Raw genomic sequence first — 12,820 nt, 5'->3', positions numbered from 1 at the left:
AGAGGTGATACAGGTTTTAATAACATTAGCCTTTATTGATGACACTGGAAAGATGTTTTAAAGCATTTGTTTTTCCATAAACAGGAAAGAAAATTTTGCTTGCTATGAAGTAATGATATAAAAATTGTGTTTCTAATATGAAAAAAAAAAAAAAAAGGTTTGCATACTTGATAACAGTACCATCAAGAATTCCTAAGTAATGGTATTTTTGACAGAAAAGGGAAGAGCAAACTTTCATGGACAGAAGTCAATAGTATAAAGCAAGCACAAGCACACTGCAGTGAATTCTGAGGATTTGTGAGCACAGTTCTTGAAGATGGCTGAAGAAACAGATCCCAGTAGGATCAAACTTCACATATTTACACTCACAGTGTAAAAGTAATATTGCCAGTTAACTCAAATACGCATTTTCATTGCTGTTCCAGAAGTCAGGGAAGCCTAGAAGCTAAACTTCAACCTCAGGTGTTCACACCCGAAGCAAAGTTCCTCTTGCATCCTGGATAATTAAGGCAAATTCTGTTATCTTTTGAAAATACCTCATACAGAGTTTCTGCACAAAAATAAGGAATAAAAATAAAACTATAGATATATATTGAATGGAACACTGTTACATATGGCCCGGCAGAATAAGGCACCAAAAGTAAATCAAAGGCAAGAGCTTATAGAAAAGTGAATGTGTTATTCCGAATGGAATACAGCAAAATTCAAGTAGATCTGAGTATACTTGTTTCTTGCAGTGGGAATTAGACTTCATACAGACATTTCATGCTAAGGCTGATGCACAGAGATTCAGCGTGTAAGTACAAACTATGGAAGCAGGTCATTTGTACAGTGACTGTGTTTAGAAAGGCGCTACTTTTCAAACCACCTTCAACAAGGCTCCTCAGTGGGACTATTGGACCTGAAATCTAAGCATTATTTTTCCGGGAAATGAGGTCTGTTTGGTTTCTTGCCCAGGCCACGGGGAATTTTGTATGCATGCTTCATTTGCATGCTGATATTTTCATTAATATAAATTTGCATATTGATATTTTCATTACTATAAATGACACTGCATGCCCATAACGTTGGGCCTGTTTGCACAATGTGCTTTTGCAGGTACTCACAAGCATATTTTCTCAATCTAAAATTCCTCAGAGATTACTGTGCTCAATGGCCCTCTTGTATGGGTGCATTATCAGGGTCAGAAACCTCTCAGGTGAGCTGACAGAAGCGTGGTCTGTTTATCAACAAATCTGTATTTGTACGTGTACTCACAGAGAGAATGGAGCATTTCAAGATGAAAGGCACGCATTGTAATCTGTTGTCTGATTACAGCCTCAGAGTCCCTCCCAAGTAACAGATACAACATTTTCATAAGGAAAGGGGAGAGCACAAGAAGTCTTCACTTCCTTCCCACAGTTTCAGCTAATTTCTTCAGTCTTTTCTTCAGCTCTAGAGGAAACTTCTCATAGCACTTTTTGCAGACAGGCTTCATATCAAACTCCACAAATTTATTTCTAAAATGACATAGCAAGAAAACAAAGTCTTAGTGGAAGGGATCCTGAAGAAAATAAAGGGTGTATTAAATGCATGCAGACAAAAAAATGCAACTGCACTTTATACACATGTATGAAATTACTTTCAGAAGCTCATACACATTGCAGACCGTGACTGAAATACTCTGAGTGAGTGATGCCCCATTTATAACAGTGTCTCTGAAAAAATCTTTCAAACTCAGCTGTATTGCTAAGCAAACAGAGCTTAAAAGAATAACATAACAGTATTTCAAGTTGCAGTTTTGTGAAAAATATTTGGCTGTGAGCCATGAACGCATGCAAAAACGTTAAGTAAAAGCATCCGTAGCACTGACCAAAGAAGAAAGGAGCACAGGTGGTGGTGAGAAGAAAAACAGTTTACAAACAGATGGGCTTTTTCTTTTTCTGCTTCTCTTTCTCCTTCGCTTCACGTTCCCGTTTGGCAAGGCGTCGCTTAAATTCATCTGGCATTTTCTCATAGCAGTGTTTGCAGACAGGTTTTAGATCAATTTCAACAAACTTATCTCTTCAGAGTGAAAGGCGGAAAAAATAAAGGACGAAAAAGGACAAGAATTAAGAAGACTGAACTGAAGGAAGAACGGAACAGGCAGCTGAAAGAGATGTAAATCAGTAAACAGAGCAAGAAGAAGGCACAGGCACATTGTCTCAGTGTTGTTCAGACGGCTTTTGTACTGTAACAGTTAAACCTACAGCAACATCCAGTATTTTAAAGAGAACCACTGATATGTTGTGAAGGCATCACACCTATCGACTGACTTACTTGAGCGTTAACTTAGTGTTGCACGTTGAGCAAGCAAAACAGTTCACACACCATGCCTTATTCAGAGCAGATACAACTAGAGCAAGGGGAAAAAAAAAGAGTACATCATTAGCATTACCAAAAAAAGGAACAGTTAAGCTCAAATGTTTGTGAAATGTGAAAAACAATCATTTGAATCTTGTAGCAAGCATTAAGGTCTGCAATAATAACGAGGCAAGACCTGGAAGGCACACCTGATTGTTGCACAGTGGGACTCAAGCAATGATAAAGCTGTCTCGCAGAGGACACGCAGCTCTGCTTTGGAGAGGAACTGTCTTCTCTTTGTTCTGCACCTCAACTTTCACTTACTCCTCTCTGTCAGTATACCTTGGCACCTTTCCCTGCCAAATGTTGCTTCTGTTTCCAACCATAGATCAAGGATTCTGACTAAGGCTCTAAAGTTCCAGGTGGAGCTCTTGGAACTGGTCCAGAGGAAGGGCACTAAAATGATCGGGGGGCTGAAGCACCTCTCCCATGAAGAAAGGTTGAGGGAACCGGGCTTGTTCAGCTAGAGAAGAGAAGGCTCTGGGGAGACCTCATTGTGGCCTGCCTATATTTGAAGGGGGTGTATAAATAGGAAAGGGAACGGCTTTTTACGAGGGTGGAAAGTGATAGGACAAGGGGGAATGGTTTTAAACAGAGATGGGGGAGATTTAGGTTAGATATTAGGAAGAAGCTTTTCCACACAGAAGGTGGTGACGCACTGGAACAGGTTGCCCAAGGAGGCTGTGGATGCCCCATCCCTGGAGGCATTCAAGGCCAGGCTGGATGTGGCTCTGGGCAGCCTGGTCTGCTGGTTGGTGACCCTGCACATAGCAGGGGGTTGGAACCAGATGATCATGGTGGTCCTTTTCAACCCAGGCCATTCTAAGATGCTACAATTCTATGACTCAGGACAATGTTCTTCTCTTACATTTTGTCAGCAGCAAACAGAACCAGAACTCTGTAAAGCCAAACTTCTTTTCCCACACTATGGGGCAAGCACATCCACATATGCTTACATTTCTTCTGCTGCTTGCCAACATAATACCAGTCAAAGCAAAGTCTGCTTACAAGAGATCTCAATCAATAATGCAGTCTCTTAAAAAACTGCTGCCACAAGAGTTTGTTTCACCAGACAGAGAGGAAAAACAAAACTGGATACTCATCATTTGTGACAGCAGTGTCAAATTTGTGTGTAGAAATGAAAGAAGAAATGTAGAATAATTGAGGATGCACAATGAAGATAATTACTACTTCATATTCCGTTCAGTGATTGAAATGTACAATATCGAGAGTCAGATGATATGGCATGACATGACAGCACACAGAGATGTGAAGATCAGACAAGGCTGCAGTTACTCATTCACGCCAAGCCCCAGTTCTCTTCATTCAGGATCTCAGTGCAGAGGACAGCGCTTCTGGATTGTTGTTCTGCAGGTAGAGTCCAGTCCCAAAGTGTGGGGAAAGCACATTTCTGGAATGTAGGTCTCACCCTATATTTACATGGCTGTGAACTACTTTAGGGCTCCTTTCATGGAGCAGAGGCTTCCTCCCACTTCGAGAATGGCTTTGGCTTAGGTGAGGCTAAGATGTGTTACAGTGTTTACTTCAGGCAGGTGTAGCTAGGAACAAAATAACGTGACTGCACGTGGAATGATTTGCCTTATGGCATTTTATCATTGATGACAGTCCAAAAAGCTACAAAACAATCACTCCTCCTCAAAATTAAGGCGCTTCCAGTTATGGCTTCCCAGATCTGTTCAGGTACAATTCCCTCCTGGTTCTGTGAAATTATTATCAGCCTCTATTTTCAAAAGACAGGTGCCTGTGACAGATAGGTGAATATCTCCAGGAACCAAACTGAAACAATGGAAGGCAGGCACTTAAAAACAAAAAAATCCCTCACAAAGTCCACCTCAATTGTTCAGTATCTAAATATTTTTCCAAATCTATGTCATGATCCCTAAATTCACTCGAGGAGATGCCTATGTGGTCATTGTCACAGTTGTACGGGTCCCTTTTGAAAGCTGGTGGGGACAGGAAGCCTCCTGTGCATCTCTCAACATCCCTGGCCTTTGGTTGTTACTAAAAGGTTTCCAGCTGACCACAGTTCTCTTCAGCTCCTGTTTGATCTTCCATCATCATGAAACACCTGCTGTAAGGTCTTCTTCCCCTTTGGCCTCTGACTAATCACATCTATTTGAGTTTCTGATAGAGAGAATGCTTCTTTGTGCTTTAATGGGAGCAGTGAGGGATTCAACAAAGGACCTTCCTTCCACTTTTAGAAAGAACTTTCATCAAAACGTAACATTGAGAAAAAAGCTAGAGAACTGCTTACCATCTCCTTCAATCACACGATTGCAGTGGAAACATACATCACCAAACAGCTGAAGAGGAAGGAGAAGCAATGAATTTTTCATGTCATGATTTTATTGACAGTAATTTCTCAACTGCATTTCAATCGCTTTCCTGTTTATTTCAGTTTAAATAAAGGAGAACGATGGCAAGTCTGATTTTGGGTTTCAATTCAATCTTGCATCATCTGATCATCAAAAGTCTTTACAATATTAAAGATGAAAACATTTCTTTACATCTCCTTGACCCTCTACAAATATGGTTTTGTTTTGCTGTTTCCCTAATGCTGAACGTTTGAAATTCAGCAATGAAGAGTCACACACACACTTTCAGTAACCCTCCAGCTGAACATCTGTACATCCCTTCAACACACAGCTCCTGCCCGGTGTACGTTCTTGCTCTATCATGACTGCAGTGCTATTGCTAACAATGTCATGTCATTTATTGTCTGCAGGGATGCCAGCAATATTTCAATCACCTGCCCTTCGTCACTGACAGATTTAGGATCCATCTGTAATTAGCAGATGCCTTACAACTCCCACCTGTAATCCTCCCTTATTTATCCAAGCAAAGATGTGTACGTGACACCTTGCACTTGGCTGCCACAGAAGAAAGGTCCATCCATTATGGTGCTGGACTGCACAATCAAGGGAGGCTGGAGGCAAACGGTGCAACTCCATGCATCTCTTCTTTAAATGCAAGTGGTCACTAGGTGGTGCCCTCTGACAAATTTTGCCTTTGTTGGTCTTCAGCAAGTGGATGGAAGAGCTGCTTGATGCAGTCTATCTTAACACACAGTCAACTCAGAATTGCAGCTGTAAGGAAGGCCACCCTACACAAAGGCTTTGTGTTAAACCACAGCTCCTGAGTGGCAAATGGTCTTTATGTTCTTGGGAAAACCTGAGTGTCATCAGCTGCTCTGATCTTAGAGGTGTGTAAAAGCTTGGAACGGCTCAACATAAGAAACCCTAAGCTTGAAGAACAACTAGATTCTGATTAGCCCAGCTTTCCTTTATGAATTACCCACCGTTTTCTTTTTTCAATGCAAAACTTACCCATAGAGAAACCCATATAAGCTGCCTGCAGTGGAACACCTACCAGTTAACTTTATACTCACAGGTGATCATAAGAAAACAATCTCTCTCACTTTCCATCTCCCATTAATAAAATCTGTTGGTGAGTTTAAAAATTGCAGTTTTCAAAAACATGCAACCTTACCTGATTGTAGTGGGTTTCACAATAGGCCAGGCCTTTTCTCTCGTAGTGACGATGACCCAGGAATGGCTTCTCACATTTTGCACAAACGAAATGCTATGAAGAAAATTAGGGATTGATTTTGGATTTCTTGTAAATAACGGTGGGTTTTTTTGAGAAAGCAAACCAACAATCCCTACTGAACAGGACCAAAGCCTTCTGAGTCACTGTGCCATCTTGAAAATAAGAATTACCACTTGCTTTGTGCTTTACATCACTAAAATAACATTCCTTTTGCTGTCTTTTAACATTTCAACCCAAAACTTCCAAAAAAGAAAAAAAAATGCCCTGAGGTGGTTCTGATATGTTATTAATGACAGAATAATGTGAGATCAAATAATTTTCAGCACTGTTGCATCTTGTGAAGAAAGCACTTGCTGGAGGAGAATTTCACAACAAAGACTGCTTATCTTCGTAACTTCAATGGAAGATTAAGAACTAAATCTTGCACATGGACTTGAAATAGGAACTGTCACCTAAACTGCTTTAGAAATATTTACATGGCCAGTAAATGGAAACCACAGAAATATTATAATGCCCACTAGTATTACGTTTGTCTCAGAACTTGACGGCCTTTCTGTATCTCCTGCTTCTCACTTGGGGACATTTTCTTCTACACGGACCTTGCAAGGCTTCCTTGGACTACTGATTTTAGCTCTGCAGGCAGAAGTCTTTTCTCAGTGGAAGATCAGGCACAAGAAGGTTGAAAATGGGGTTAGGAGATGCATTTGCTGACCACTGCTGCATACTTTTCTAATCCTTTCATGGAAACTGATCGGCGACATTCCAGTTAAGTAAGTGAACATTTACATTTGTGAAAGACAACGTGTCAGCTGATGTTTACCTCCACATGCCACTGTTTGCCCATAGCATTCACCACACGTCCTTCAATTGGTCTTCTACATGCTCCACAGATGGGGACGCCCATTTTGTCATGGCAGGGTAAACAATATAATTCTCCCTTCAGCTCACGAGCATCAGCAGTAAGTTCCTTCCTGTTCAGAAATTCATTAATTGAGAGCATGAATAAAGGAACTGAACAAGTTCGACTCAAGAGCTTCTGTAGACATCATTTAATTTTGAGCACTTGTTTTAGGAACTGTATTTCTACTACAATAATGTATTCAGCAGCATCAAATATGCCAGTTCAATATGATTATTTTTTAAACAAGACTGATGGATTCCACAGGAAACTAAGAAAAGCCTGCTATGTAGGATACATCAAATCTCTCTGAAAATAGCTACTGAACTTTTCTCACACAGTTAGAAAGCTGTAGTCATGCCTGCCTTGCATTCTGCCTCTCTTCACACCAGTATCTTTCTTGGATTTACATAAATGTAACTGAAAGGAAAATGTACTCCTCTGCATTTTCTCCATGATATCAAACATCAGAGAAAGAATAACATAAGCTGACAATAGCTCTGGCACAATACTACTGTTGTTTTTCAGATCAGCCTCTGCTATGATCCTGAAATGACAGCTTCCTTTGTAGTACAAAATAAACAACCAATAACGTGTGCTATATCCTACAGTGCCCCCTGATCCACGCATCAGTGGGGGATGTAGAAACATGCAGCTACGGATTCTGCAGCTGCAGAAGCTGACAAAATGAGGTGAGAGAAAGCTTAAAAGAAAAGCATACTTTGGGCAACTCAAATAAAAGGAAAGAACATAGGCAAGGTAATGACTGAAGCAGCCCCAAAAGACCACCTTTCCACCCTTTATAGCAGAAAAATAATGTCCATGACTTTGCTGCCATAAGCAAGTTTGTGCCCACATTTCCTATTTCCTAAGACACTCTGTGCTGCACATTACAGTCTTTCCTCACTTCCCAACACATCACCCGCTGTTTGAATGGAAGGTCCAATTCTACCACCCCAGGAGATGTAACCAGACACGTATCTAGCAGCAAGGCACTCAGAACTCATCCCTTTTGCCTCTTGTACAGGACTGGTTTCCACTTTAACACAGAAGTGGTGAAACAAATAAAACCAGCATTCTCCTGTTTTTTATGTGGAACTCAAGTTACCCGCAGTTTGCACAGTTGAAATGATCAGGGTGATAGGGATCATTTTTGAAAATGAGGGGTTGCTCGTCAATAATGGCGTGGCACTTCTGGCAAATGTACTTTCCCAGGCCTCTGGCTTTTTCCCTGTTATGGCAGGGACGGCAGAGATGTCTGCAACGACATAAAAGAAGACAGCTAAGTACCAGCACCTGTTACTAGGTAAAAAATAGAAATCAAGCATCTAATAGAAACTCATTTCTATCAGTTCTTTTGTGGAGTAGAATGAAGGCTTTAAAACAACTTCTTTGGTAGGCAAAGCCAAGTTCAGACGAAGGCATATTATTTTCTGTCACCACAGAAGCATCGTTTGTTCAATTCCTTTCAATTTCATGCTTTACCCTCAAACTCTTCAACATTTAGATTGGAAGCTGGATGACAAAACTGGCCCTAACTCTGTAAATAACTCTGTGTATCACATTAAAAATATGAAATCAATGGCTACATAGTCTACTTAAAAAAATCCATGAAGGATCCCACTGAAGTGAGAGCATTTATTAATGAATAGGGTGATAAACTGGACTCAAATTGGGAACCCATGTTGGAAAAAGAAACACCTATTTAAAAATGACAATACTTCTGCATCTGATTCAGTTCTAAGTGTCTATCACAGTATCCTACCGATCCTGAAACACCACCAGGTACAAAACACACACCTGACATCTGGTGAAGAAGTAGGCCAGTAGTTCATATTTTATGTGCATCTTTTAAGATATCCACTCTCAGTTTTATGATGCATTCTTAGACCTTCTTCTCATAAAAGACACTTCAGTTACTCCATCTCAGCAGGAAAGCTGTAGGAACCATAACCTCTACATCCCCCCCCGACTTTCTTTTCACTTTCCTCATCATCAGTGACAGAAGGAAGGGTGAAGACCCACCTGCCAGCATTCTTGACAAATCCAATATCTGCCAATACTTGTTGGCAGATATCACAGCAGAAGCATTCCGGATGCCAACTGTTGTTCATAGCTTTAATAACACGGCCAATAATGAACTCACCTGTAGGAAATACAGTAACAGGATGTAAAATACCTTGCTACACAAAGTTAAAAGAAGCCTGCAACTGAATCACTAGAATTACATAATCATTTTTGCTTCTCTCTTCTTCTAGAAAAGGATATTTTGGAACTCTCCTTGACACAGTGTTGACTTCTACTCCGCTGTGTCTATAATCAAGCCTTGAAAGGGCTCCAAATTCAAAGCACAACAGAACTGAGTTTGAGTGGCCTTGACCCTACTGCAAGAAAACTGGAGTCCAAGTACGAAGATACAGTAGGAGAAAGCACTTACTAAATAGTAAATCCAACACACACACCCATTTCTCATCTATCGCATAGTCCTGTCCTGGGAGGCACTGAAAAAGTGAGAAAACCACCATTTCATCTTCTCTACTGCACAGCCATGCCAAGCGTGCACATGCAGCCATGGCCCCTGAGCAGTGCAAACACTGCCTAAAACATGTCAAGAGCTCAGCTTCCTGGTGCTGTGAAAGGCTGAATCCTGGCTCTAAAGAGCCTACTAATCAAACAGCTGTCAAAGAGAAGCCATCAGGCAGATAACAGATACCAATGAAGTCTAGCATGCAAGTCTGGGGCATGCTATTCATTCCCATGAAGTCATAGCTTTTCAAGAATAAAATTGGATGGTCTCTAGAAGCGTAGGGAAAGCTTGAGGCATCAGTGCTGACAACAACCCTGTTGATTTTGGCTACTCTTACTAAATTCAAAAACTGGAAAAGCCCAGTTCCAGGCCGCATCCATGGAGTGCTGCAGGTAAGTGAGCAGTGACCTGGAAGGCAGTCCAGCCAGCCAGTCACACCCTCCAGCAAATTCACTTTCTTTTAACTCCTCTGTTGGAACAAGTCAGTACATAAAACTGATGAGATTTTAATAGAGTTGGTGCTATAAGGACTCAGAGTAGAAGCAGCAGAAACTAATGGGCTGTGGCAGCTGGGCAGGAAAAGTCCTGAAGATACATGGTGTAGCTCCTCCATTAACTTGCCAGAGCCCAGAACAGTTTCTGGTCTCTCTGAGTGCCACAGAGGTGAAGTTCCCTCTGCCAAACTCACCAAAGGGAAGCTAGGAGCAGATCAGTGACGGGAGCAGATCAGCAACAGGAGAGGAACAGAGCTCTGCCATGTACGGACAATGCTGGGATGCAGGAAGAGCTGTGCTTTGTGTTTCAAGGGGTTAGAAAGGAGGATTCACAAAAGTCCTTTCCAGGCCAAGAGCAGTACAGGGAAAGGGGAAGCTGTGGCACACAAGAGCAGGAAGAGAACAAAGAAGGGAGACTGCAGAGTAACTGGAGGAACACAAAGGTCCCTCACGCTTGGGAAGTGACTGGACTGTAGAAGGAACAAAGCAGTTCCTTCTGGTTTGTCACACACTTCAAGTTCACTCAGATATCACCACTGAGCTCTTCCTCTTCCCCTGCTTGTTGAAATCTGCAGCTGTAAATCGGAAGGTCCAGAACATCTGCTTCCCATCCTTCCAGCATCCAACCACACCCTCTGCACAAGGGAAAGGACTTCCTAAGATAAGTGAAAGTTGTAGCAGCTTCCCCAGGTGCCTCAGAAAAATAAGAGCTTCCATACCTGATCAAGCAAGGATACAGCAATGACTTCTCAACCCTGACCAAGCAAAATGTCTCACACACAGAAAATGTGGTGTAAAAGAAAACTTGCATTTGATTACAGTGTAGCAGACATGCAAGCATTTACTCAATAGCATCAAATAAAATGCAGCCCTCAGTGTTACACAGGGTAGACAATAGATGCTGAAGACTTAAAGGAATCTGTGTCAAAAATAGAAAGCTGGTGATATCACTAGATGATAAAGACTGCCTCTGCTTCTATAGAGGAGGACAGCATGGATAGGTTACAGTGGTCAAAACAAATTAAGAGTTGCTGAAACGTGAGTACATGCATGTGGATGCAGAAAATCAGGAGCTCATGAATGGGCTGCTCATTGACTCACTGGATGAACAGTTAAACTACTCATGCAAATAATGCAACCTTTTTTTTTTAAACCTACTGTTTGATGACCTTTAGGAAAAGCAACTCTCTACGTTCACTGAAGTTCATTCTGAAAGTTCCTCTGCTGTGTGGGGCCATCTCCCAAAGGAGATACAACAGGGCTGCACATCTTCCCCCGGCAACATATGTTGACTTCCCATTTGTGATCAGTGTGAAATATTTCACCTGAATGTAAAACTTACCACACTGATGGCAGCAAGGGGCAAAAAGCATTTGAAAATCATGTTCGCAGTACTTCCTCCCTTCAAACTGCAAATGGAAAACAAGGCAAGAGAGGTTAGGAGCATGCCCTTGACATAAATACTGTAACACAGCAGGTTGTTTTCACAAGCAACTGAATAGTAGAGGATAAGGAGCTGCATTATAAGCAAACCTGACCGTGTGCCAGAAAAACAGGCATGAAATTCACGCACCTTAATTCAGATACTGTTGTTAATATAACACCGTTCCTTTAGCGTTGCTGAGAGTGTAACCCACCTTCTTTTGTATCACCACAGATGCCTGAATTTTGAGAGACTAACAAAAATCTGATGCAGACAGAATTCTATGCAGGAAATTAGCTTTTGAAAACTTTTCCTGGGGGGAAGCATTTTCCCTGAACCCATTTGATCCCTTCCTCACTCTGTGTTTCCTGTAAGAATGGCCCAGCGCACTGGAGGAAGTAAGTCTAGGGGAAGGAAGAACACCCAGGGACAGAAACTTTGCAATTCATGGAGCACTGCGGGCAAAACACAAAAAGAAATCATGCCTTTCCTTCACAATGTTTGTTTGAGGAAATTTTAAAGAACAAAATTCTCTGAATCGGCTGGAATAAGGAGCTGATCTGAAGTGATTTAGAGCTGAATTTTCTCAGAGCTTAGAGAAGTTCAGTTGCAGGTCATGCTCATACAGGAAAAGAAAAAAACCATCTGGAAAAAAAATTGTATGGCACTGCACTAGCAATCTAACTGAGGAATATGTAAGAACATGTAGACAAGTATGTCCTAAAGCAATGGGAAATGTTTAGATACCTTCAGGCACACCACTGGTACACACATATGCCAGCCAGCATGTTAAAACCAGACAGATAATATTAGATATGTTTGGATTTGAATGTCTTAAGTTACAAAAACCTGGAAAGAAGCACAGCAGGAAAATCCCACTCCTTTCTTTGTACTGAATCTAACACAAAACAAAGTAAATAGCGTAACATATGACCCACAAATTAAGTTTTGATGCATGGATAGAAAATACAGCCATATATATCCTTTTGCACTCTGAAATTTCAAGGATCAAATAAAACATAAGTACAGTAATACAGTGCAATATACAGAACCACTGGCAGGATTTCGTGCAGCCACCATCACCACTTTGAAATCACTGAAAATGTGAGATCAGAAACTTAATTGTTGTGCCCAGCCTGAATCTCACTTACGCAAGGATCAGAAAGATGCGTGCTGCATGGTCTCTTTCCAGAAGCCTATTCTAGCAATTCATCAAGGGCTTTTAATACTCTAAAACAGATGACTTTTTAATTGGAAGTATTGTTTGTGTTGTTCTTTGTTTTTTTTTTTTTTAATTAAGAGACAGAGGACTATTAGTGTCTCGAAGAGTAATGGTAACTATTAGTTCATTGAGAACTGCACTTGCTTCCTGCCAAATGTAATTCTTTTTAATCTGAAAAAAAAAACCACCACCAGAAAGCTTCCAGCCTTGTGTAAACAGCTGGTACACTGGGAGATGCACATGTTTGCTTGGATTTCAGAGCCACAAATTGATCTGGGCAGACAAAACAGGTTTCTGTCAGGCA

The 12,820-nt window shown here is 41.2% G+C and overlaps 1 protein-coding gene across 10 annotated transcripts in view; it reads right to left on the bottom strand.

The window, feature by feature from the left end:
- Nucleotides 1-140: 140 nt before the first annotated feature.
- The window catches only part of LIMS1 (LIM zinc finger domain containing 1), a 66,436-nt gene continuing 53,756 nt past the window's right edge, over nt 141-12,820 (bottom strand). For 8 of the 10 annotated variants that reach the window (XM_048936030.1, XM_048936039.1, XM_048936048.1 and 5 more), the window contains exons 3-11: nt 11,214-11,280; nt 8,876-8,996; nt 7,959-8,108; nt 6,773-6,923; nt 5,893-5,985; nt 4,658-4,706; nt 2,299-2,374; nt 1,853-2,043; nt 1,387-1,499 (exon numbers count right to left, since the gene is read on the bottom strand). In XM_048936030.1, coding sequence (XP_048791987.1) covers nt 1,896-2,043; nt 2,299-2,374; nt 4,658-4,706; nt 5,893-5,985; nt 6,773-6,923; nt 7,959-8,108; nt 8,876-8,996; nt 11,214-11,280 — 855 coding nt within the window. In that variant the 3' untranslated portion in view covers nt 1,387-1,499; nt 1,853-1,895. Of the gene's footprint in view, nt 1,500-1,852; nt 2,044-2,298; nt 2,375-4,657; nt 4,707-5,892; nt 5,986-6,772; nt 6,924-7,958; nt 8,109-8,875; nt 8,997-11,213; nt 11,281-12,820 lie in introns of all 10 variants that reach the window. The other 2 variants (XM_048936014.1, XM_048935994.1) reach the window with 1 other exon arrangement.

Source organism: Lagopus muta, chromosome 1 (assembly GCF_023343835.1).
Source record: "Lagopus muta isolate bLagMut1 chromosome 1, bLagMut1 primary, whole genome shotgun sequence".
NCBI classification, from domain to species: Eukaryota; Metazoa; Chordata; class Aves; order Galliformes; family Phasianidae; genus Lagopus; species Lagopus muta.
This window is presented reverse-complemented; position numbering and strand designations above follow the sequence as displayed.